This window comes from Colossoma macropomum, unplaced genomic scaffold (assembly GCF_904425465.1).
Source record: "Colossoma macropomum unplaced genomic scaffold, Colossoma_macropomum, whole genome shotgun sequence".
In the NCBI taxonomy this organism is placed as follows: domain Eukaryota; kingdom Metazoa; phylum Chordata; class Actinopteri; order Characiformes; family Serrasalmidae; genus Colossoma; species Colossoma macropomum.
Genome location: NW_023494791.1, coordinates 16,566,605 through 16,591,570, shown reverse-complemented (window position 1 = coordinate 16,591,570; position 24,966 = coordinate 16,566,605). Strand labels below are relative to the sequence as shown.

General features: G+C 38.8%; 1 protein-coding gene across 1 annotated transcript; it reads right to left on the bottom strand.

The window, feature by feature from the left end:
• Positions 1 to 1,935: 1,935 nt before the first annotated feature.
• LOC118810393 (metal transporter CNNM1) lies at positions 1,936 to 23,770 on the bottom strand. The gene is made up of 10 exons (XM_036574122.1): positions 22,324 to 23,770; positions 12,190 to 12,333; positions 11,140 to 11,280; positions 10,795 to 10,964; positions 10,512 to 10,611; positions 8,393 to 8,538; positions 6,751 to 6,970; positions 5,107 to 5,211; positions 2,731 to 2,841; positions 1,936 to 2,171 (listed from the first exon to the last, which is right to left on the bottom strand). The coding sequence occupies exons 1-10, from the start codon at positions 23,768 to 23,770 to the stop codon at positions 2,092 to 2,094; spliced, it is 2,664 nt and encodes an 887-aa protein (XP_036430015.1). The 3' UTR covers positions 1,936 to 2,091.
• Positions 23,771 to 24,966: the final 1,196 nt, after the last annotated feature.

The following is a 24,966-nucleotide window of genomic DNA, read 5'->3' as shown; positions in this document are numbered from 1 at the left end:
GGATATCACAGACATGTGATTGCCAGCCTGAGTTGTTTTCTCTCTGTGCTGTAAACCAATGGAATCGGGTCACATACGGATTCCCAGCAGCTCAGAGGCAGTGCGGATCTCGTCAATGTCTGTGCCTCATGCAGACTGACCTCACCTTCTCACTATCTACAGTATAACATACTGATACGTGCAGGAGGAGAGAGGTATTGGGGGTATACTCAATTAAGAAAAAGTGCCTTTCATGCAACACATTAAGACCCCCTTATGTGTAAGCCAGATGCCACCCATCCAACCATTTGTACCCTGTTGGCAGGGATGAGCTGTGAACTAATCAATGTTTCGTCATGATTATGGCATGCTGGTGAACAGATGGCAGTGATCCAAGAATGGCACCTCTGATTTTACTCTTAAAAATAAGGGTTCCTCAGTGGTTCCTGGCTAGTAGGTATTTTTACAAGATAAAAAAACAATATGTCCTTCAGTCTTCAAAAAGGTTCCACACATTCACACATCTCACTTTCAAAATGGTTCTTTAGAGAAATGTCCACTTCTATGGTGTCGCTCCAAAGAACCCTTTTTGGCACCATTATTTTTAAGAGTGTAATCTTACTGTATTGGTAAGGTTTATGGACAATTCTCCCCCTACATAGAGAGACTGGTTGGGAGGCAGATTTGAGTCCCAGAAGAGCAGCAGCATGCCTATGAATGTGGGCAGCATTCCCAGTGCAAAGGCTAAGAGTGGACTGGATACTATGTCACAGTAAGCCATTCACTAACAATTTTGAGCTTTGGAAGTCAGAGCTTTATATACTATGAATAAAAGCTTATTATGTATAAAAGGGATATATAAAACACCATTTAAGGGTGTGGGAATTTGACATTGCATACCACTTTCAAAATCTGAGGTGATATTTTTAGTGTTGATGCGTTCAAGTTTGTTCAAGATATGGCTTCCTTTTTTACAGCCTAATACTATATATATTTAATAAATATAAGAGGATTCTTTTACACAGTAGCAATAATTATTTGAGAAAAGCATGCCTTAATATCTATGTGTATATACATATATATGTATACCCTCTAAACATAAAATTTGTTGACAACATGTGCTTAGACCTTTAACCGTCCTATAAGTATACCAATAATGTTCACAACTATCTGGATGTGGTCTAAAACAGCCAATATTCTTCTATAAGAAATGAAGAAAAGCCACTTACATCATTTTCACCTTGTGCCCATGGCAGAATCTCCATTTGCCTGATTCTCATTAATAGTAGCTTGATTGAAAAAAGCAAATAAATAAAATAGCACACAGCATAAATATTACCTATGTGGCTAAGAGCTTTTAAAAAAGCTAATAGCACTGACCTAATATAGGCAGTTTCATTCTATTACCTTTGTACTGACAACTGAATATCAAATCAAAGGACTATCTTTCTTTCAAAGTGCTTCATTATGGTTAAATTCTCTTGATACACGTCCAGGCACAGCCTAGCAAATATCTCTGAATTAATATGATAATGAAACAAAACACTATTTACTCAGTCCAAAGCAATACTTAATGATTACCATGTTTTCCTGACCCTTTCAGAAGGTTAGGCCTCAGAGTGGGTAAAATGCCGACTAAAGCTCTGCAGGCTTGTGCTCATGAGCTTTGCCTGGACCAGAGGCTTGTGTGAAATCACTGCAGTGACTAGAGATGACATCATCAACAAATGCCTGCAGACTGTAAACTGCACTGAAAAAATGTTGCGTAGTACCTCAAAACGTAAAACACAAGTTGTGTCTAGTCTCTTTGCTTAGCCCACATCCCAAAACTGGACTGGGTAGACTGGGTAGTCTTACTGGTGCCTGAATGCAGACCACGTCCTGAATTTTTATGACCTTAGAACAAAATATCATTTAACTGAAGAACTTCTTCCAACAAGAGAAGGCCCTGTTGAAATGTAGAAGGCAAGGTCTTAAGATCTTCTTCAGTGTCCTTCTCAGCACACTGAGCTCTTTTCTCCTTTAAAAAGTCAGTCAGCATTACAGTAGGAGATTTCACATTGGTGGGAGTCTGTAGAAGTGTGAGAAAGGCAAAGGCCCACGCTCTCAGTGCTAGGTCTTCACCTGGGACTGTTCACAACTGTCCTCTATTGGTTTCTCCCCATCGCGGGACTTTTTCCGCTTTTTGTTACCTGGAAACAATAAACCAGTGTTTAGGCACAAGATTGAACTTGTTAATAACACTGAATAAAATGATGCATTGGATTTACTCGACTCAACTGTGTACATAATTTCCATGTGAATAGAATAAACCTCAGTACAATTATTGCAAGTAGATAAACTGAAAGACACAACTGTGTTGATGTAATATATTCTATTCAAACAATGCACACATCTGAATCACGTAAATTCAATGCATCACTGTTTTCAGTGTATTTTCTCCAGCTCTGGGATGAACGTCTTCTATAATGAAAAACTCAGTTAGAAAAGTTAGAAATTATGAACGACAGATCACCAAATACTTGCATTTTGAGCAATGTGAATGTAATGTAAGGGTTGAGTTTGAGTGAGTGCGTTTCGTTTTTGATAAAAGAATGTGTGGGCTGCAGCAGAATGAACAGCACACCTCTGAAAGCCTGGCTGGTTGCTAAGATACAGCTGCTATCACCAGTGGCACTGCGGACAGACAGTATAGTGACAGTGTGGGGGGTGTGGAGTGCAGGTGTGTGTGTGTGCGGTTTGGGTTCTCACTCAGTTTACGCAGCAGCTTCTTGCCCAGTGTCTCATCTGATCCATTCAGAGAGTGTGAGCTGATCAACTGAGACGTGGACAGGCCCGTTTCCATAGGTATGGTCATAGAGTCTGAGAGAAAGGGACGTAAGGTCAGTATAAGGGGAGAGATGGATTCTAATCTATTCTATTCTATACATATAATTCCAGCTCCTAAATAGGGATGGCTGCGCCATGTTTCAAGCTACTGTAAACTACTCAACACTCCCTGATCAAATTGCTTTGTTGAAATAAGTGAACACATTTTCTACAGGGAACAAACTAATATGGCATTTTTCTTTAAATGTTAGTGCACAACTTATATTTATTTGCTGGGTTTAACATATTGTGAAAAAATAAAAAAAATGATAAAATATAAAATGTGCCATAACTTTTGCGCAGGCCATTTTAAATTTCTTTCCCCAAATATGTTAAATTTAGCAAATAAACCGTAACTGTGCTTACAAATACACAGAGGTTTGTTCTCTGTAGAGGATGAGTACTTGTCATTTGACTACCAAACTTTTGCCTAAGACTGAATTTAACAGAAAATTATTTTGTGTCCACCTTCTATTCCATTCTTTTCAGGAAACTTGCTTTTAGTTTTTTAAAGAAATCTGTAGGAATACTTTTACACATCTCCAAAGTTCAGTCTTAGAGGCTTTTTGTGTTTTCTGCTTTTCATGATCCAAGTAATCCTAAACACGTTCAGTGATGTTGAGGCTGGACTCTGGAGAGGTCAGGCCACTGTTCTGAAAAGACCAGCAGCTTCTTGATTTGCAATTTTTCTTCTTTGTTGTCTATTTTCTTTTATCAGCAAGGGCTTCTTGATAGCTACACATTCTTTCAGACCCATAGAGTTGAGCTGTCTTCTTGCAGCAGCAGGACGGACAGAAACGCTTGTAGATTTGCTCAGATTTGAAGCAAGAGGACAGCTTGATTTTCTCCTCTCTCTCAAAGGCGAAACAAAGGCGAAGTACTGTTTATCTGATGGTGATAGTTTTGGTGGTCTACCAGGTATGGCATGGTTGTCAGGAGTCAAATTTTCTCCATACCTTTTTCTCATGTCTTGAACTCCAGTTTTGGAAACTCATAAATGTCATTTGACCTTTCCCTTCCTTATGTAAGTGAATATGTCCCTGAAAAATGAATAACCAGTACGGGCCGTTTTGACTGGAAATGAGATAATTGCAATGTGGTCTCTGGCTTTTGCACAGTACTGTACACAATCATATGACTGAATTCAATAGAATTTTGTATTAATGTGCCAAGTTATTAAAACCACTGCGCTGTTTTTGGATTGATTATGTTGTTTGGCAACCAAAGCCTATTGTTAACAAACTACATTGCTTGACAAAAGATTTCTTTATTGTGATTATTATTAACGATAAATATCATTTACTGATTTGATAAAAGCACTAAGCCACTTAGACATAGCTTCATTTGGTTATTCTACTCCATTCCATTGTATTCCATCCCATCCCATGTCCCCTGCTTCTTTTTTTGCATAGATTGATTTAATGATCCCTGATTTAGTGATTCCTGTTAACCTCCAGCCATAACAAGTGCTGTTGAGATGACTAGTAGTGTCTGGTGTCAACATTCCTGCATGGGTCATATAAACAGAGCCTGGAAGTCATGCATTTCCTCCTCCAGCGCCCTGTCAAACAGCCTCTGCACTGTTTGACAGTTTCAGTGCACTTACTCATGTCACGGCAGATAGCTGGGGCCATGCTCATACCAGCCCCCCACTTTCACAACACATGCAGTTTTTCAAGTGCATCTGGTGACTGCCATCACAAGCGCAATGGCTTGAAAAAGTGCATCTGGTGACTACCATCAATATAGTGTGATGGCTATAAAAGTGAGTGTGACTGTCGTAACTGATGCAATGGTATTTGTAAAGATGATGATGACAAAGAAATTCACCAGTAGAACAATCTTAAAATCTTGATGTTTTTGTAGAGTCTTGTATTTGTTTTTGCCACTGCTTAAAGAAGTCCAGACAGTAACAAAGAAGATCTGAAAAAAAAAAAACATCACTGCACTCTTAAAAGTAAAGGTTCCAAAATGGCCCTTAGCTTGGATATAATTGTTTTAGGAAATTTGGTAAAGAATCTTTAACTAGATTTCTTTAAAATGTTTTTCAAAGTCAGACATCTAATTTAGTCAACACTTGACTTGACTTGACATCTCATTAACAAAAATGGCTCTTTAAAGAACCATCGATTGAAAGGTTCATTAGGGAACCAAAATTGTCCTTCTACAGCATCATTCCAAAGAACCCTTTTTGGCACCTTCGTTTTTAACAGTGTATGTTTTGTTTATGTAGAAAAAGAGGATGTTAATTTCACCCACCATTTCCTCCTTTTTCTTCTAGACATTCGGTCCGCATGTAGGGGATCTCGTCCATGCGCAGGAACACAGAGTCGCTGGGGCTCTTCTGCCCATCTGATTTACTCCCTACAGGAGGAGCCAGAGAGCAGTTTATCACACACCAAGAATTAAACAAGAAATACAAGACACAAGTGTGCTGGCCAATGTCCATGTACTTTAAGCCCCTTATGAAGTTTAACATTTATTAGTTTCTCAAGCACACATACTGTCATGTAATAAACATGGTCTTAGGTGCACATTTGATAACGTGTTCATAATGAATATGGCAGTGGAGAGTACTTAGGCACTGTAAACGTTTTTATGCCGGTGTCCAAAATTGAGATTAGACACCATACCACCTGGTTTTTATGGTGGTTATTTTCATTACTGTCTAATCTTGTGTCATGGCGGGGGTCTGAGAAGAAGTTATCTTGATTGAACTAGGGTTTGATCACTTCAGTAAGATAGCAGAGTGAGAGTATGCCCTTAATCAGGACACTGTTTTTATTTGTTTATTTTTATTTGATGACATCGATTTTTTAATGAAACATTTTACACATGGCTCGTTTGCGTTAGTCTAAATCTGATTAGTTTTACAGATAAGAGGATTTGCGTGCAGCCATCTGCCCTGAGCACACTTTCTGTGTGGCACAACATTTTACGGCCAACACCGTCACTGACCCCTCCAGCACTGTGTCTTTGAAATATTCTAAATAAATTATTTTATTTTTTTCCCAGGAACATCGCATTAGCATAACAAAACTTATCAATGCTTCTAAAAATATATTTGACAGGAAACAATCTTTTTAAGTAGTCTTAAAAAGGAAGAAATGTGATGCAAGTTATGGGCTAAAAATATCTCTCTCTACAGAAATGTATTCTTAACTTGCTGGGAACATCTTATGTACACTGTAACTATACCCAAAACTCCAGAGAAAAATCTGGAGCTACACTAGCATTCAAAAGTTTGGAATCTTTATTTTCAATAATATAAAACAAATGATGCATGTACTGTATGTGTGTGTGTGTGTATATATATATATATATATATATATATATATATATATATATATACTATATATACACAAGTATAAAATTATTCTATTCTATAGGCTTCAACTAACTTGTAGGAAGCTTTAAGAAAATAAGACATTTTTTTTTCAATGAACTGAGCTTCAAATGATACCATAATGACTGAGAAAGCTGTAAAACATAATACAAAATGCCTTGTATTTGAACTATAATCAAATCTCAGATAACTTATCAATAAATCACTATTAATAGATGATTATAGTATACCATTTCAGCAGATATTGTATAAGTTATTATGGAGTAAAACAACAGCAATTTTTACTATCACAAGTGATTTGACATTTTTGAATATTAAGCTCTGTAAAATTCTGAAATGTCAATATTTATATGTGAATGTAAGGAAAGGCCTTAAACTACAGGCTTATTATTCAGTTATTGGCCTTAAGATGTACTACTCAGGACCTACTATAAATTATTTAGTAACAACTATGGACTGAAGTTGTAGTTATGAGAGAGGAATTGAAGTGTGGGCCCACGTATGGACCCTTATGATTTATGTGGTAAAAAGCGCTTGATAAAAGTGACTGCACTCACTGACGATGCGGTTCCTCTCGTTGAGTGTGGAGGTACTGTGGGGCTGTCTGAAGTGCTGCGTGTGTTGGTGGGATCGGGTCAGGGGCAGGGCAATGCTGTTGGAGCGAGTCTCCGGGATGGTCGATCTCTCGCCTGTGGCCTGTGTTTCTGCATCAGGTGTTTGTGGAGAGCTGTCCATCCGTGTGGCCGTCAGAGCATTCTGATAGTGGTTACGGGTGATCTAAACACAGAGATGAGCAGAGAGTCATGCTCACAGAAGCACTTAAGAGCACAGCATATGTTAGGTGTACATTGTTATCATGTGCTGGAGCTACGTCTGTGGTGGTTAGAGTAGCCTAAATTTATTCTCAGGTAAAAGTATTGTTACTGCACTTAAATAATGACTCAAGTAAAAATGTATCAGGTCCAAAAAAATACTCAAGTAATGAGTTTCCTATAGCACTGCAGTAAAAATTTTAGTGCATGGTACTTAGTGTAAGGTACTTTTCATTTTGAAATCCATTTGTGAATGTGAATTGCTAGTAGTAGTCCAAGTAAATTATTTAGCAGAAATAATAAAACGTAGATTATTTTCTTCACAAATATATTTTAGTATAAGCAGAATTGGGCAGAAAACTTTGAAAAAGTAGTGATGGCTGAATACACTGTCATAAATGTACTCAGTAATGTATTCTGTTACAATACATTTGTCACGGTCCCTCACTACTGTTTCTTGTAATTATGTTATTAATGTGTTTCATGTGCATTTTGCTTATCAGTTGAATGAAGTTCGAAATCTCTCTGTTTTGGGTCTCCTAAATGTAAATGTGTTGAAACTGTAGTTAATGTAGTTTTTCATTTTTTTTTCAATTACATATTGTCCCACTTATAAAAACTTACCACACTAGAAAAAGACAATTAATTGATAAATATTTTCTATAAACAATTTGCCATATCACAATAAGAAAATCTCACAAATTTGTCTAAAATGAGTTGTTCTGTGTTTTAATTCATGAAATACACAAACAAGTCAGGTACACTAATGATGCTCAACTTATCACTCATGAACAAAAGAGCTGCGTAACCCTGAGATAAATTACTAACTCATCACATTGATTTATTATATCATTGCTGTAAGTATCTCCAACATTATAGGAGAAGGCAAAATTTTTCTTCACTTTCAATGTAAGTTAATGCAAAATAGTTTTATTCCAAGGAATTCTGGAGCATTTCTGTTGGTCCATTCAATATGAAACATACACAATGTAAAGGCCAGCTGTTGTGCTCAAATGATGTAGAAAAATGAAAACTTAATAACATTTTTTTTTTTTGGACAGCGACATGTAAAAGTGTTGTCATTTGAAAATGAGAAGTACAAATTCGTAAAAAATTACTTATGTACACTACTTAACTAGGTATAACCCCACTCTGAGCTAAACCGACCAAAAATTTCATCATGGCATGGAACAATGAAAAAAGTTGAGTGCAACATGTACAATAATACAGCTGGTATAATATCTACACAAGCTGTTTATTCAACACTCACCATAAATTATTCATACCAGAAACACTTCATGACTGCCTGTTTAAGCAGACTGCTTGTGTGCATATGACTGGACAAATTAAGCTCCTTTAAGCGTGTGTGTGTGTTTAGGGGGATAACCTTGATAATTTGCAGGTCCGTGAGCTGGCGGACAGAGTAGTCTGGTAGGTATGCCCCTCCACTTATGCTCAGCTGGCCCAGACTACCCCCGTGGATAGTCGTGTCAGAATGGTTTAGTCCACTGCTACGTGATGGTGACCTGTGAACTAAATTACACCAATCACATCCAATCACTTTTCATTAAGGATGTAACACTTTCAATACAGTATCAAAAAAAGAACATTCAAAACTGCATCAAAATGTAAACTGAAACTGTAGAAATGCCCCTTGGTCTCTTCTAAGGGTCACTCATTTGCAACATGTGAAAGTCACTGTGAAAGATCAATTAATTGATCAATTAATTCAGACTCAAAAAAACGAAATAGTAAGTTAGTAAATGCTTAGTTTCAGATGTTTGCATATATTTTAATTGTAATGTTCATCTTTCAGTGTTAGGAGTTGGAAAATGGAGACAGTCTTCTCCAGGGCACAGTACTTCGCACTCTTTTGCTAAATGAAATTTGTATTTTTCACCATCAACCTACATAGTATATTATAAGAACTCTAAAGAGTCAAGACATTTTTGACACACAAAATATAGGAAATCAATTGAATATTGACCTCAGAATCAAACAAAAAATGCAGGCTTATTCACTTAACTATTCAGTTAATAATCTCAAGACTTTATACAATTTATGGTTGACTTTTTTGGTAGTTGGGGGCTACAAATTGCTGGGTAGCTTCTATAAAAATAATATGTAGAGGTGTAGTGACACACTCAGCTCATGATTCGATTCAATTCACAATATTGGGCTCACTGTTCTGTATTCTGTCAACATTTTGAACAAAATTCAAATGAAGAATAATCATGTTGTTGCACAACTTGGTAATGACACTGGAAGGCAGGAGGAGTGCTGGAGTGAGCTACTGACTGGTGCTGACTGTTAGCAGTTTTGGTGTTGAAACACTGCATGTTGCACTAGATGGCATAACTAAGACAATGTCCATTTTTCACAATGCACTGCCACATCTCTACGATGCACATTGTCACAGTTTTGCATTGCAATATCACAATGTGTTGATGCATATACTACACTAATATGTAAGGTATGTTGTTATGAAAGTGAGGAATTGAGGTGTGGGCCTACATATGGGTCTTTGCAATTTTTTATAACCTTCTTGAAAGGCCTGCCCAATAATTTCAAAAAATATTGACTGAGAGGTTAGACTGACCTTTCATCTCTCTATATTTCATTATCTCTGAAATGTGAATCTGCAACCTGTCAAATGTTATTGATATACCACAGTAATGGACAGCAGTTGCTCACCATCATTCATTTCCTGCATTAAGCCCTCTCATAATAATGTCTGTTTGATTATGTTTGACCTAAGTCTAGGAATGAGTAAGTCAGCAGCAACATCCTCAGGCACTATTATGTCACACACAAGGGATTCTACTGGCTCCCTCTTGGACAGCCCTACAGATGACACTTCCCTTTAGTGAAAGCTGAGTAACTAGTCCAGACAGCTCATGCTGCCCATGCCTATGTGTGTGTGTGTATACTATGCCTGCCTGTGCCTCTGTCAGTGAAAATACTCTAGAGCTTTTCTCAGAGGTAAAGGAAAACAGAGCAAGACAGTGACAGAAACAGCCTTTGAAGCACATTTAAATAAAAAATTAATTCATCCTGAAATGAAACTCCAACTACAATAAGTAATAGCTGTAGCTCTGGGGTTATACATATATATTTTCCAGAGTTTGTGCTTATAAGGATTTTAACGTTACGTAACAACGTGCCAATTTTCTCTGAGTGCCCAAGCAAGAGTCTGCCTTTTACTTTAATTACTCCAGTGAGCTCCCATAAGATTTATACAGCGCTCCACTTATATTTGCCTGCCTTAATTATCTCTTATGTAAGGCAGGGCACGTCTACATTTTCTACTATCAGCATTTTCAGACATGAATGCCTTCCAGTCTTTTTAATTGCACATTAATTTTTCATTACAGCAAACCTCTGTCAGAGGTTATTAGATAAACTCAAATTTCAGGAGAATAAAACAAACCCTTTTTTTGCTCTGCTGCAGGGTAAAAAACACTGACGCTTCAGTAATCACTGCTTTAATGAATTTATTAACATACCTGTGGGTAGGACAGCCATAATGGCAGGCATGCCATAGTAAGTGAAAGGACCGTTTTCAAACTTCAGTCCTTCTTTACCGATCTCAACTTCTACTCGACCCTGTAAGAACAGGAGAAGACTCAATGCTCGTTCAAAAACTTTGATTTGTGACCCCTGCTATACAGTCTAAAGACACTCTTGAGGTAAGACTGGCAGAAACAGGAGACAGTGTTAATACTGAAATATACAGATATGACGCACTACATACGTAAGATAAATACAGAGATTTGCTGTTTTTTTTACCTGCAAAATCAGGACAAAATAATCAACAGGCTTGTTGCGCTGGTAGAGGTAGTGCTTTGGTGATTTCTTGTTTTTCTCATCAAACTTGAGCTCCTGCACAACGCTTGGATGCTTAATGAGGCGCAGCAGGATCTTCTCTGAGAGATGGGACGGCTTAAAAGGCTCCACTTCTGAGGTGAGACAGCATGGAGCAGGAAGGAAGAGAATGACAGGAGGACCACTAGGATCCATTGTAATATGCATACAAATACATAATTAGATTTTGTGTGAGTTTGCAAGCTCTGTTCTGTGGTCTATTATTACTGTTTTTAGTTTTAACACCGTATTTAGTGTTTAAAGACGTACCTGTAGCTAGAAAGCGGTGTGTGGCCAGCAGCAGTTGAGGGGACACCTTCACCTTCATCTCACTGTCGGATAGTTTGAAGATAGAGAAGTCTTGCTGTTTTCTCTCGTGGTGAGACACTCGCCTCTTAGTGCGGTTATCAGCTACAAACACATTAGAAATACTTCAAAAAAAGGTTCTCTAGAGCCAGTCTACAATCTGTCCTTAAGATGTTACTAAAGATAAAGGAGCTATTACATGGAGGACCAGTGACCTGTGATGAACTGGCTATGGTTTTCACACACACACACACACACACACACACACACACACACACACACACACACACACACACTTTCCATGCAATTAAAAATGTAACAGATCTGAAATATTAATGCTATTCTCTACAGGGAAATAAGCTAATACAGAGAACACCATTTGTTTGTAGTATTATGTGACCATAACTCATGGCAGAGTTGATTATTAGTGAAAATGGGGCTTCCCAGATGATCTACTACAAGCACTGATGTCAAGTTTTAGGTTTAATTGTTTACAGATGCATCAGTTCATGCATGTTCATGTGAATTATCAGAAGAGAATCAATGATTAAAATAATAACTAGAAATGTTGTCTGTTATATAAACAGACAACCATTCAACCACATTCAAAATGTACATTTAAATGAAAACATTAATAATTCAAATCTTATTTGAAATTGCCACCCAAATGAATGATCTGAAGCTTAAGTTGAGAAGTAGTCTAGAAAAAGATGTTCGTAATTTTCTGTTGAAACTTCTTAAATGCATGCCTTGAATGTTATTAAACCTTACATGGCCAGAGCAGGCCCAACATTTTATTACACACTTCTATAACCTAAGAATAACTCAGCTAGTTTGCACTCAAGTCCCTGTAGTTACTAAATTACAAACCTTATTATGTAATAAGCCTGAGATTTTAAAGAGCTAAAGCAAAAATCCATTTAGTTTTGGTAGTGTGCCACGTTGTTAAATTTATTAAAGGTTAAGACAATGAGCAGAGAAAGTGCTTGAATGATGTATATAATTTGTACTTACTGTACAGATCTGTCTCATCCACAATTTCTGACTTGATGATCTCTTCAATAACATCCTCCAAAGTTACAATGCCCATGACTTCATAGAATGGGTCCCCTTCTCCCTCATTGTTGACTCTTTGCACTATAGCCAAGTGGCTCTTCCCTTAAAAATGAAATAGGAGACAATGAAAAAAATATATTTTTCAGGTTGATACGAAAACATATTATAACAGACAAAGACTGGATGTCAAAATCGATGCCACGGCTAAAGAAGCTGTCTAAGTAATCAAAAAGACAACTGCTGAATAAATAGATGGATATTTCAATTATTCCGGATAACTCTATTAAACCAAAATTGCAAATCTAATCATATATATTTTCTTGCAAATGAAACTATGATCACTGTATGTTTAAACTGAACGGAGCAATGCAAAGTGCAGATGCATTAAACAATGCTTGCTGATTTTTATTGCTGAAGAAGAGCCTTAACTGAGCATGAGGAATCTCATCAGTGGTGTTTCATATGAAAAGGATTAGCAGCAACAGTTCAGACTTTTGAAGATTCAGACTTGCCCTTATATAAACAGTGGTGGAGGATTACGCAATGAGGCTTGGAAAGCCTGGCTCTGCTGACAGGGCTGACCACACCACTGCCACTAATAGTGCACACCCTTCCTCCGGTAGAAATCTGCTGTTTTTAATGTGCTTACAAAAATGCTGACAGGATGTTCCAGCTGTCAGGACTAGTTACGAGTTTTCTTTTATTTCCAGTTGACTTCAGAATCGCCTTGTCAGTGTGATAATCAGCCTTCTCATGAGTGTCCACATGATTTGTCTTTTAAAAACTCTGTAACATCAATGCAGTCATTTCAAAGGTCAATAAATAGAATATTCTGACTCTAGTGAAATACATACAAAATCCCAGTCTGCCTCTGGAGAGCATCAGATAGCCAGATTTGGAATATCATTTCACACAGAGAGGATTAAGTGATATAATCCATTCCCTTTGACCTTAGTGCAGAGGAGAGCACAATAGTCTGACTGATTGATTGAGTTTGAACTGAACTGTCCTCGTGTTTGGAGTGCTATGCTGACCAGAGCCATGTGAAGAGTTTTCCTGAATTCAGGTAGAGGGCTGGACAATGCACTGCTCGGCCTTTAGCTGCAGACATTTAGGAAGCTGCATTACATCACTGTGCTATTATATAATGTTCACACACACACACACGCCCACCCCAGGGGAAGATGAGTCCACACGGATGCCCCTGTGATTCCCTCTGCTGCTGTGCCAGCAAATGAGCTCCTTAAAGCTGACAGCAGCCTGAGCATGTGCCTGTGATGCTATATTAAGCACCATAGTACAAAAAGAGAGAGTGCAGTGATATAAATATTAATGTCTAGCTGTTAAAAAGAGAGAGACAGCTAGAGCTACAGCTGAAGGGTAAATACTGTGTTGCATTTTGCCAAGTTCTGTGTATGCTTTTATCTTTTTGTCCAAACAAACACCATATGGAGAGGCTTCATTTGTGAATTTCATTCCACCTCATTATCGTATAATAAAGGATAAAAACATAATGAAACCAAGGGTTCATTTTGAATTGTTTTATGTGTCTTTGGGGATCGGCAATGCAGATCAAAATGTTTGCTTACATATAAGCAGAATTTACTGAACCTTGAATTTAAAAATGCCAAGTTCCAGGGATAATAATAAATTGGCTATAATCTAACCTGCATATAAATAATTTCTACAAATCAGTTACTTCAATGATGTTAACGGATGAATAAACTTCAAAAGACCCATATCCTACATTTTTCTTGCTTTTCATATAGTCCTCTAAGGCCCACTTATAATGTTTGTGTGGGTTTATGTACCAAGTACGCAGTCATAACTCTATGAATTACAAGACCATTTCCAACCTCACTTTCTGCTTCAGGCTGTTGTTACTGCACCTTTGAGACTGATGTGTGTAAATTGAAATGCTATTTATAACTGCAGATGAAATGGGTGGATCTAAACGGCTGAATAGGCACAGATATATGTAAATGCACTGATATTCATGACACCATAAAAACAGTTCAAAATGGAATCTTTTTGGGGCTTAGCTTCCATATATGGACCGCATGGATTGGGGAGTGAGTGGTATGTTTTGAAAATTGAATCATGTTTATATTCTATGTCACACTCAGTTTTCCAAGATGTGGGCCCTTAAAGGTATATTCCCAAACTTTAAGATTGTATCAAACATTGCTTACGTGAGCTCCAGTGGTTTGCTTTAACCATAACCATTACCCTTTTATCGATATTTTAATGAAAGTACTTTTATTAAGGTCAAAATAAACATTTTTTTAGGTACAAAATAGAAAATGGATAAATTGTACTAACATTTGAATGCCCATGAAATTCTATAGCCTTATCATCTCTTTCATCAGTATATGGAATCTGAAATGTGCACAGTGCAGTAAATGTACACTTACAAAGCATGAAACTTTTAGGTTACACTACTGAATGCCCTTCATTATTTTGGAAAACAAAGAAAAGTGGCAGGGTCTTGTCTAAGGTATGTCCAAAATATCTATTAATAGACAGCAAAATAATAAGAAATCATAGTCTGTAAAACAGAGAGTGTGGGTTACATTGTCTCCTGCTGATACTTTGATGTCACTGTCAAATAACTTGTACAGGTTGAGGTTACTAAGATAAGCAGAGATTGCTAATAGCGTTGTGATTTTATGTTCATATGTTCTGGAGGATAATGTTCATGTTTGGAAGGTCTGGGTATATTCAGCAGGCCTTGTCTTTGTGTTTTTTTCCCACTGCAGTCCCCACAAGATTCTACGCAATGGTCATATTTTGATGTGACAGTTTTGTTGAAGTGATATGTTTACCTTCTCTGTCAGGAATTTTCCATACTAGCACCCATCATTATTTGCATAGGCTCTGAAACTTTTTCGTAGCCCTACATGTGCCCTCTGCCCCTGAGACACTAGACTAGTCAACCACAGATGGACAAGACTCGCATTTTCCAAAATATTTCTAGGAGCTTAGGAATGAAGACTGTACTCCACCCACAATCTTAAAAAAAGGCTGTTAAACAGTCCTTAGTTTGGGTGTACAGTTCTAGGAAGTGAAACTTTAGCTAGTATAACACCATTACACTGTATGAAATGTTCTTTTTGTGGTGGAAGGCATATTCTTTAAATATATATTTATAAGAAAAGTTCACACTCACACATCTCAGTTACATATTTTTTTTAAATCTACAGCTCTTTCGATCATGCATAGACAGTGGTAAGATCAAATAGGCTATGTTCTAAAGTTTGATCTCTAGGCCATTGCTCTACTCTAATAATCCCTTTTGTTTAGTAAATTAGCAGACTAAAGATAAACCAATATACAGCTGAAGGCACGTTCATTCTGTAGTCGCATTATGCCCATATTAGGAACTGTTGGTCTAAGCAGATTTTGTGAAAAATGTATGCCATGGTCATGCCCAGAGGTACACAAATGTACCAATATCAGTATGTTTTATCCTATGTAATTTTCTCTCAGAGTGTCACAGGATCCTCTGTATTTTGGGGCCATTAAGCAGTCAATATTCATGCAAAAAAACAAGCTGACACTCCTGCGCATTAAAATCACAGTGCGATTACTATTAAGCTTTAACGCTATTTTAAAACAAATGGTTACTACTGCCAAACTTAACTATCACACTTAACAAAGCTTGCTGGTTTGCATGATGTATTTGTCAATGTCGTGTTAGCTTGCCAGTGTGCTGCTGTTTATTTGGTAGCTACCTATATATAACTGTAGGCAGGATATTTCACCTAAATCAGAGGTCACTAATAGGCGGACCGCAGTGCAAGTCCGGACCCAGACGCTGTCCTAGGCGGACCTTGACCTATAACTGATAAACTATTGAGAAATATTTAATTTCGATGGGGTGGTCCTATTTTAATTGGCGTAACTTTTCTAGCCTTTACGTACTGCTTTAGCGGCCCGGGAAACTCACAGACCAACCGCATGCATTGTAAATATCACATGTGATGCTACTCAGCCAAACAGATCTGTGCATTACAATGAGCACCAGAGTGGTTTATGAGGTTTATTTTTTACGGCCTATCTCTACAAGTTCTCTGTGAGCACTACGACTCCAGCGAGTGACGCACACACAAGGGAGGGACGAGGCGAGACACAGCAGTCGGAGAAGTGAGTCAGATTATTTTACATGGCATGCTCTAAAAAGAGAAAACTGACAATAAATGTTATTTAAAAATTTCTGATTTATTTGATTTGATTTGATGTTATTTGATTTGACATTCACTTGACTACATAAGATGTTGATATACCTACTAGGCTACTTCAGTATGCAGTATATGGCACTGAATCATGATGTAAGTTAGACATTATGATGTTCCAGACCTTTGCTTGAGGAAATTTCCTCGAACTGGACCTTACTGAATTTTAATTAAAGACCCCTGGCCTAAATGATCTTATAAGAAAATGCTACCAATATTAAAACCATACGTAGGATACTCAGATAGCCTAAATGATCTTACAAGAGCAGCAAGAGCAGCTAGCAGCATTAAAACTACAGGTAGGATATTCTAAAAGCGTACGCTTCTAGCGTTAGAAATACTAGGTTATGATACTGTAGTACCAATCATGTGCGCATGCGCAGTAGGACCCTCGACGGGTAAGACAATTTGTTAGACCAGCGGTAACGTTCGGATGTGAAATGTTCGTGGTGTATAACGTATCGTCTTTGGGCCATGTTTGTTTACTACAGGGTACCGCAGCGATTTTCGAAAACGCCGTTCATTCTTTCTGATAGAGAAGTACTGACCGGAAGTACTTAATATGGACATGACATAACCACAAGACGACAACACGACTTCTGAGGTCTATCGATAATCACCTCCCACGACGAATTCGAGAAGAGGCTATTAACGTTAATTCGGCACATGTCTGCCCCTCGTTTAAAACGTAAAGATTAGTCTTACCTGCAGTTTCGCACTCTGACTAAAATACTCGAAGATAGTCAAAGAGAGCGGGACCTGTAGGTTCACTCCCGCCTTATCTGCTCCCCTCACTTCACTAGATGCGCGCGCCCGGCAGCGAGTGCGTCCGTTACTTTTTTAAAAAATCTTCCGCCTACACTGTGAGGGAAACTGGGGTGACACGAAGTGCGGTAAGTGAGGTTTTATAAACTGTTGCTACCTTAACAAACACATTAAGTTAGCGCTGTGCAGACGTTTGTCCCACTAAATGTTAGACAGTCTAGTGAGTGAACTAACGCTACCTAAGTTAGGAAGCTAATTAGCGAGCTAATGCTAGAAATTTTGATGTTACTGTTAGCTGACTTGGTAGCAAGAAAGCTAGCTGACGTTAGCTAAAATCGAAGGTTTTTTTTTTAGCTTTTCTAAAATGACACCGAGTAAAAGTGCATTATTTTCCTCTCAAATGTGCTTGAGTAGAAGTAAGTCTTATGAATTTATATTTTTCAGCAAAGTACAAATCCATCTTGTTGTTCTTTTTTTGACATTTACATTCTATCATTCCCCATAGACATGTGCACACATGACCCACATTGATATTTACTGTGGGATCTCTGTCATTCCCTTTTTTCTTTGTGCCGTTATGCACATGCATCCTTAAGTCCTCTTTGTGCTTGTCACTAATGGGGACCCATTACAGACTGAAAAGGGTCCAGCTTCCACCGGATTTCCCCTAGGATACTAAGGGGGCGTCCTAGTTTCCACACCTGCCAAGTCGAATAGCTCTGTTGCCACTGCCGACTCAAAATTGGCTCTCTGATGACTATGAATCTGTTTAGGAAAAATGAAAACGCAGATCAGATTTTGCATAAAACTGTTTTGGTTGTCTGATCTTATATCAGCAAAGCTACATTAGCATACATAGTGAAATTGTTAGTGAGCAATAAAATGTTTGGGGTATCACTTTAGTTAAGCTCCAAAGTTAAGTAGTCTATACACACCACCCCTTATTGGGTATAGGCTTTGATATTTGTTTTTATACATTTTCATGCTTTCTGGGCAGACACTTTTGTCGTAGAGTACAGCAGTTTTACTTCCTTAAGTTTAATGAGACTCTAAAATCGCAGTACATTTGACTGCCATGGTCAGCTTGCTCCTTGTTTGCTTGAGTCAAGCCAGTTAACGGAACATTGACTGCAGTAAACGTTCAGTGTCATCCTTAGTGCCTTACAAATCATCCAGCTGAGCTTAACAGTAATTAAAGCTTTCACCTTTTGATTAATGACTGCAAAACTGCATTTTTCTCTCACTATACATTGCTTAATTTATTAGACTGCTAGTACTGGATTTTTTTTCTGTTTTGATCCTTTAGCCAGCCATTATCTAATGACTAATACTGACTTAATTTATGCATTAAATTGTAGCATAATTGGTAAACACTGCAGTGCTGTGGACGTACTCAAATGCAGTTTCTCACCTGTGGTCTACAAGATGCAGGTAGGGTTGTTCTTGCTTTCCAGAATAATTTGCTTTATCTTCTGACACTGACATTTTCCATCACACCAACTCAAACATCGTATATATTACATTTGGCCCTCCTGAACTCAACTCTTTTCTGTAGGCAGGCAATCTTTTATTGTAATCAACATAAAAAAGAGTCTAATGATATCTGTCCCTTCTGTCCATCACTCTCTAGAACAATATCATGCTGTAAACAAACTCTTTACAAAATTGAGGTTCTGCTTTTTAGCTTAATATACAGGGTATTAATATTGACACTGTATCTGAATTTCAAAGATGATGTCCCAGGGGCTTTTAAATATTTAGGCATAGAGATCTCTTGATTAATCATTCTAATAAAATTATATGAGATTACTGGATTAAACCAGCTCACTCATTTACTTACTCACTGTGCTTCTAAAGAGGTTGATGGACATGCCCCTGGCAGTAATAGACTGGGGCACATGCTCATAATCCACATATTTCCTACATTTGCTTATTTCATTGCATTTTTGTCGATTCCTAAAATCTTCATGAGCTCAACAAAGTGGGATCTACCTTTAATGGCTGTCATCTATCTTATGACTGTCATTGTCTACCTTCTTATGGCTGACAGTGCTCTGGCCCTGGAATGTTTCACCCATTTACTTACTTACTGTGCCCTATATAGAAAAATCTATGCAGGTAGCTATGTAGAGAATTTGTAAATAAACAAACAAACAACCAAATTACATTCCGAGACAATGTATATCAGTAACATAGCAAATAACATTAGTTGACTGAGGCAAATCTCCAAAGTTGGTGAGGTAATGTAAATTTAAATGTGAAATGTTGAGTTGTGTGATGTCCAGCAGTAATAAAACATGGAAATTTGATTCGTGAACAGTTTGTATAATTATTTGTGGTGTTTTCCCTCCAGGACTTCTGTACAATACCTTTCTTCTGTTGTCTGCATTACCTAGCTGTCTTTGTTTCCCAATGTTTCATATCTAATTCTAATTTTTTCCTGCTTTTGGTTGTACTGTTTCTTGATTTAAGGGATTGCCAAGTTAACGCTGTCTACCTGTGCTTTGACCCCTGACTGTCCTGGCTGTTTTTTTGAAAATGTCCTGAAAAGTAAGCTTCACTGAAAAGCTTTACTGAAAAGTAAGCTGACCCTTCATCTTTGATGTGCACCAAGAATCCTATAGGCTTGAGCTTATATATTTATTTACTTAAAATACCCATAATTATTCATAAGCTGATGGTATATACATCAACAAGAAAAAATACTTACAAAGACGAAACTGTTATAAACTGTTTTATAACAGTTTTCAAATTAGTGCCCCCTGAAGAAACAAACAATGTATACATGCACACCAGTGGTTTGATATTAGTCTAACTAAGAAAGTAAGATATGATCATGTAAACAGCACTATTTGATTGTTATGGCCCAACTAAGTTGTGTTCGAAATGTGGTTCAGAACGACATTAGCAGCATTATTTGAGATAAATATAATGGACATTTAAAACATAGATCATTCCATTGATTCAGACAGAGTTTTGTGTGTGATGACAGCTTTGAAAACATCAGTTTTGGTAATAACTGGAGTCCACATTTGTGCAAAGCCATTAAAAGGAGGGCTTGGAGCACAGCATTTCTTAATAATTGCATTGCTACTACGAGAATAGCATCTTGTCAGCTTCAGAAACCCTGGCTTTGTGTTTTTGAAAAGGAAGACAATTTATATATGAGTAAACTTATGCATGCCATGAAGGGGGCATTGAAAGGGTTAACACAAACTTGGTTTGGTTCAAACTCTTAGATGAACTAAGAATGTGGGTTAATTTATGCATGTAAACATAGCATCTATTCACTCGGGTTACCTCAACAATTTCGATAGTTCTACCTGGATTTATTGACAAGTTTATAGACTGCACTGATCTCTACTAAGCAATCATTTTGTGTATGTATGCGTGTGGAGGGGTTACAAATTAAAACTGGACACTTTAGCACAGATTAAATTAGAGTCAGACAATAACTATATCACTGCAGAATTTGCAGCCTACAAAGATTGTTTTGGAAATACCAAACTTTTATCAACTACTCTTTGACCAAGTTTGCATCCAGATAAACTGGCATGTGTCCAAAATGAGCTGAGTATTGCTCTGAGATGACTGTGATTGATTTACTAATATTTACTAATGCCCAAAACAGATAAGAAAACATAGAGGTCAAACTTTTAACCAATGTTGAAATACTTTTAAACTTTTAATGCTTTTCAGTTGCTAAATTTTGAAGGAAAAAATCTTGTTCATCTGCAGCATTGGCTGCAGCCAGGGATATCCAATCCTATAAACACAGTGAATGCCAATCTTAATGTTAGCCTTCTCTAATGCCTGCTGTGCGGCCAACTCCTTAATTTGACAGAAAAGGTTGATCTTGAATATTTCATGATTTCCCCCTGAACACACCCACTGGAGGCAGTAGGGGGTAGTGGCACTTTCAAAGGCGAGGGTTGGGAAGCTTAGTCTGGGAGAGAGTAAGTCTTCCTCTTTTCCATCCTCTGCCCTTTCTATCCATATGGCCCCAAGCTGAGGCACTGATTGGGCAAAAAGGTCACTGCTACAGCTTAATTTGTGCTGATGTTTCTGCTCAGAGAAGCATTCAGCCTTTCCTGCAATAAAATGCTGAAACATTTAAGCTAATGGTAGTGCTTATTTCCAGAGATTTCTTAGGAGTGTCCAACGACACAAATGCTACAGGGAGCCAAACCTTTACATATGAAAGTTTCGGTTGGTCTATGTAACTGTAACATGCTGATGAATAGTCATATGATTGTTTAAGTATCTTCTCTTACAAGTGGATGCACTTTCTATTACTTATTTATTTATTTTGGGTGGAGGTTTGGGTAGAGTTTAGCAGCTCTGCTGCTTGCTGAGTCTCTCAATGAAACAGCATTGCATCAGTTTCTCCATAGTGGATGCTGGCAGTCTGAAGGCGCCACTCTTACATAATGTCCAGGGAATGCTGTGTTTCAGTTGTAAACCCCAAAGCATGAATTTATGCCAGATGTCAAAGCAGATCAGATCTTTGTCGAGCCACAATGGAGAATCCAGATTGAACGATACCATCATTACTTTCCACTCATCAGTGCACAATAAATGTTCTGTCTCTTTAGGTTACATTTGTTGATGTGAGGTTTGTCTGTAAAAATTGTGCTGAACACCTGATTCTAAAGCTGATAGAAACCCATTAAGACTAAATTGATTGCAGTAAGTTCTTGTACTCTGTGTCCAGCTTTATTTCTCTGAATAACTATGCCACCTACGCCAAAGAGAAAATCATAATATGCAGCATCAGCACCCTGAACCAGTATAGCTGAAGGTGCAGTGCAGCCAATGATTAGCGTGTGTGTGTGTGTGTGTGTGTGTGTGTGTTTTCATTAACACATTTTCCATTGTGGGGGTGGGGGGGGCAGGAGAGTTTGGAGTTTGTGAGATGTTTCAAAAGTACATGCACCTAAGTAAATGAACAAATTAGCATTTTCGCTGCAGGGTTGAAATCAGTGAAAGAATGGAAACTGGTCTGCAGCTGTACTCAGAGAGTCTCTGGCTTTCATGTGTGATAAGGCAGGCTACAGGGTCAGGCTATTAATTACATGTTATTGGTGCTTACCTTTCTTGAACTGCTCAAGCATTGCATCAAGCTTGGTATCATTAAATACACAATGCAAAGGATGTTTGTAGAACTGGGTGATGGTTTTTAGAGGGGTACAGTCATCTGGATCAACGAAGGCGAGGTCTTTAACAAACAGAATGTCCACAATGTTGGACCTCTCATTCTCAAACACAGGGATCCGTGTATAACCACTCTGCATGACATCAGACATTGTATAGAAATCCAGGATGGCGTCTGAAGCCAGCATGAAGCAGTCATTGAGCGGAGTCAGCACATCCTCGACCGTTTTGGTCCTAAGTTCCAGGGCCCCTTGTATGATGTTGAGTTCCTCTTTCACCAAATCGTGATAGGGATCTGTGACGCGCAGCATTGCCAGTAACTTTTCGCGAGTGTAGAAGTTACTAATTTCTTGGTGCAACATGTTGTCCAGTAATTTGCTAATTGGGTATGTGATGGGAAAAGTCACCAACATCAGCAATCGTGTCAACCAGATGGTCTTGGAAGCTATTGCCAGTCCGTGTCTGGATGCAACGGAATGCGGCAGAATCTCTCCAACAAAGAAGATCAGAAAAGTGCAGGCTGCGGTCGACAGAGGTGTGAGTCCTAGAATTTGGCACATCCAAATAACTAAGAATGTATTGGTGAGCACATTGCACAGAACCAAGGTGCAGAGCACGTAGTTGCCGTGTTTGCGCACAGACTCGATCTTTCGCGCATACTTTTGCTCCTTCTCGGTGCCGCTGTTTTGGAGCACTTTGAGCTCCACGGGGTCAAGAGCGAGCATACTTATAACGAGCCCGCTGAAGAGCGCAGACAGCGCCAACAGCAGCACCGATAGAGTCGCTTGAAGCCATCCGTCAGCATGAGGTGGCCGCTCGACGACTGCGAGCCAGAAGTCTCTCGTTCTAAAGTGCTCCCACTTCGCCCCGTCAAAGGCACACATTGAATAATACTTGATTTTCTCACCTCGTCGTAGGTCTTTAGCAAGCAACTCCACCAGGATGGAATTTTGGCTTGAGGCAGATTTAAAAGTCCCTAGTAGCTCGATGTCAGAGCTCCTTGCACTTTCTTCAACGCACAAGTTCCGTTTTGGGTGAACCTGTCCCTCTCTGCCAGGTTCAGGTTCCTCTATAAACGCGATCCACGGTGCAGTTGCAGCGTCGGCTCTGCCACTGACAGTTCGGTTGAGCCTCTGCGGAGATGCTGCATAGTACACGCGTAGCATGAAGCGCGTTCCTTCGGTCGCCTTCAGCACCCCATCCTCCACGGACAGCTCTTTTCCCGTATCCTCCGGGCGGAAACCCAGCAAGCCAAGGGCCGGTGCAGGGAAATCGGAAGCGAAGAGAAGAAGCAGGGGCAGCAACCATGGTCCCGGGATGCGGAGCGGGCGGAAAGCATCCGTAGCATCCGCAGCCATGATGCTGAGTGGGTTGTAGAAGGACATTGGCGAGCTGTGTCACGTGGCGTTTTCTCTCTCTCTCTCTCTCTCTCTCTCTCCTCTCTCCTCTCTCTCTCTCACACTCTCTCGCGCACACACACACACACACACTGTGCATGCTGCCATCAGTGTAACAGCTGGAGTATCGAGTAAATAGTACGAATTGGGACCACTCAGCGAGCGCGCTAAAATTACACTGCAGTGACGTCATATAATTTTGCTGTTTGTGCATTTCACGCTTGTTCCAGCTTGTTTAGAGTACGAAAAGTGTAGATCTATACAGGAAATGACCAGTAGCGAACGACCCTACACACTATTGTATACAAACAAAATGAATCAATAAGCAACTCCGTCTTGGTGATATTTAATTAACTCACTACTCATACGTTGATTGTGGTAAATCTGAAGGGGCCAGCCTGAGCTAATCCCTCATATTATCAGTATTAGTCTTTTGATATGAAAAATATGTAGCGAGCGAATAATGAGGGTAAAGTTAATATGTTGGGGTGGGAGTTAGTTGGTCATAGCATTAGCCCGAACTAATTAAACCAAGTCCCTGAGTTCTTATCAAGTTTTTCTTAAGGTGAATCGCCTGTGTTAGACGAGGGAAAACTCGAGCTTGAAATACTGCTCAGCAGCGAGAAGGTTTGGCTTGCTCTAGAGGGGATAAAGAAAATGAGCTTCGTGTCCACAAGATGGCAGTCTTGTCTAGAGCTATAGTCTACTGGACGTGCCACTGAGCCCTGCTGGAACTCCAGTTGACTTGGTCCATGTCTCATCGTACACTATATGGACAAAAGTATTGGGACACCTACACATTACAACTACAGGGGCTTTTATAACATCCCCTTCTAAATCCATAGGCATTAATATGGAGTTGGTCCCGCCTTTGCAGGTATAATAGCTTCCACTATTCTGGGAAGCTTTCTACAAGAGTTTGGAGTGTGTCTGTGGGAATTTTTGCCCGTTCATCCAGAAGAGCATTTATGAGGTCAGACACTTACATTGGACAAGAGGGTCTGGTTCGCATTCTTCATTCTAGTTAATCCCAAAGGTGTTTGATGGGGTTGAGGTCAGTGCTCTGTGTGGGCCACTCAAGTTCTTCCACACCAAACTCACCCAACCATGCCTTTATGGATCTTGCTTTGGACACTGGGGCACAGTACAAAGCTTTTGTCCAAAATGCTTTGGTCTGCTGAAAC

What these genes read in the sequence shown, in the direction of transcription:
- LOC118810393 (XM_036574122.1), bottom strand. Translation starts at nt 23,770, where the DNA reads ATGTCCTTCTACAACCCACTCAGCATCATGGCTGCGGATGCTACGGAT. An exon ending in GGATGAGACAGATCTGTACA is followed by an intron (nt 11,281 to 12,189) that starts GTAAGTACAAAT and finishes ATGTGTTTGTAG; the next exon opens with CTGATAACCGCACTAAGAGG. An exon ending in CGAGAGGAACCGCATCGTCA is followed by an intron (nt 5,212 to 6,750) that starts GTGAGTGCAGTC and finishes CTCCTCCTGTAG; the next exon opens with GGAGTAAATCAGATGGGCAG.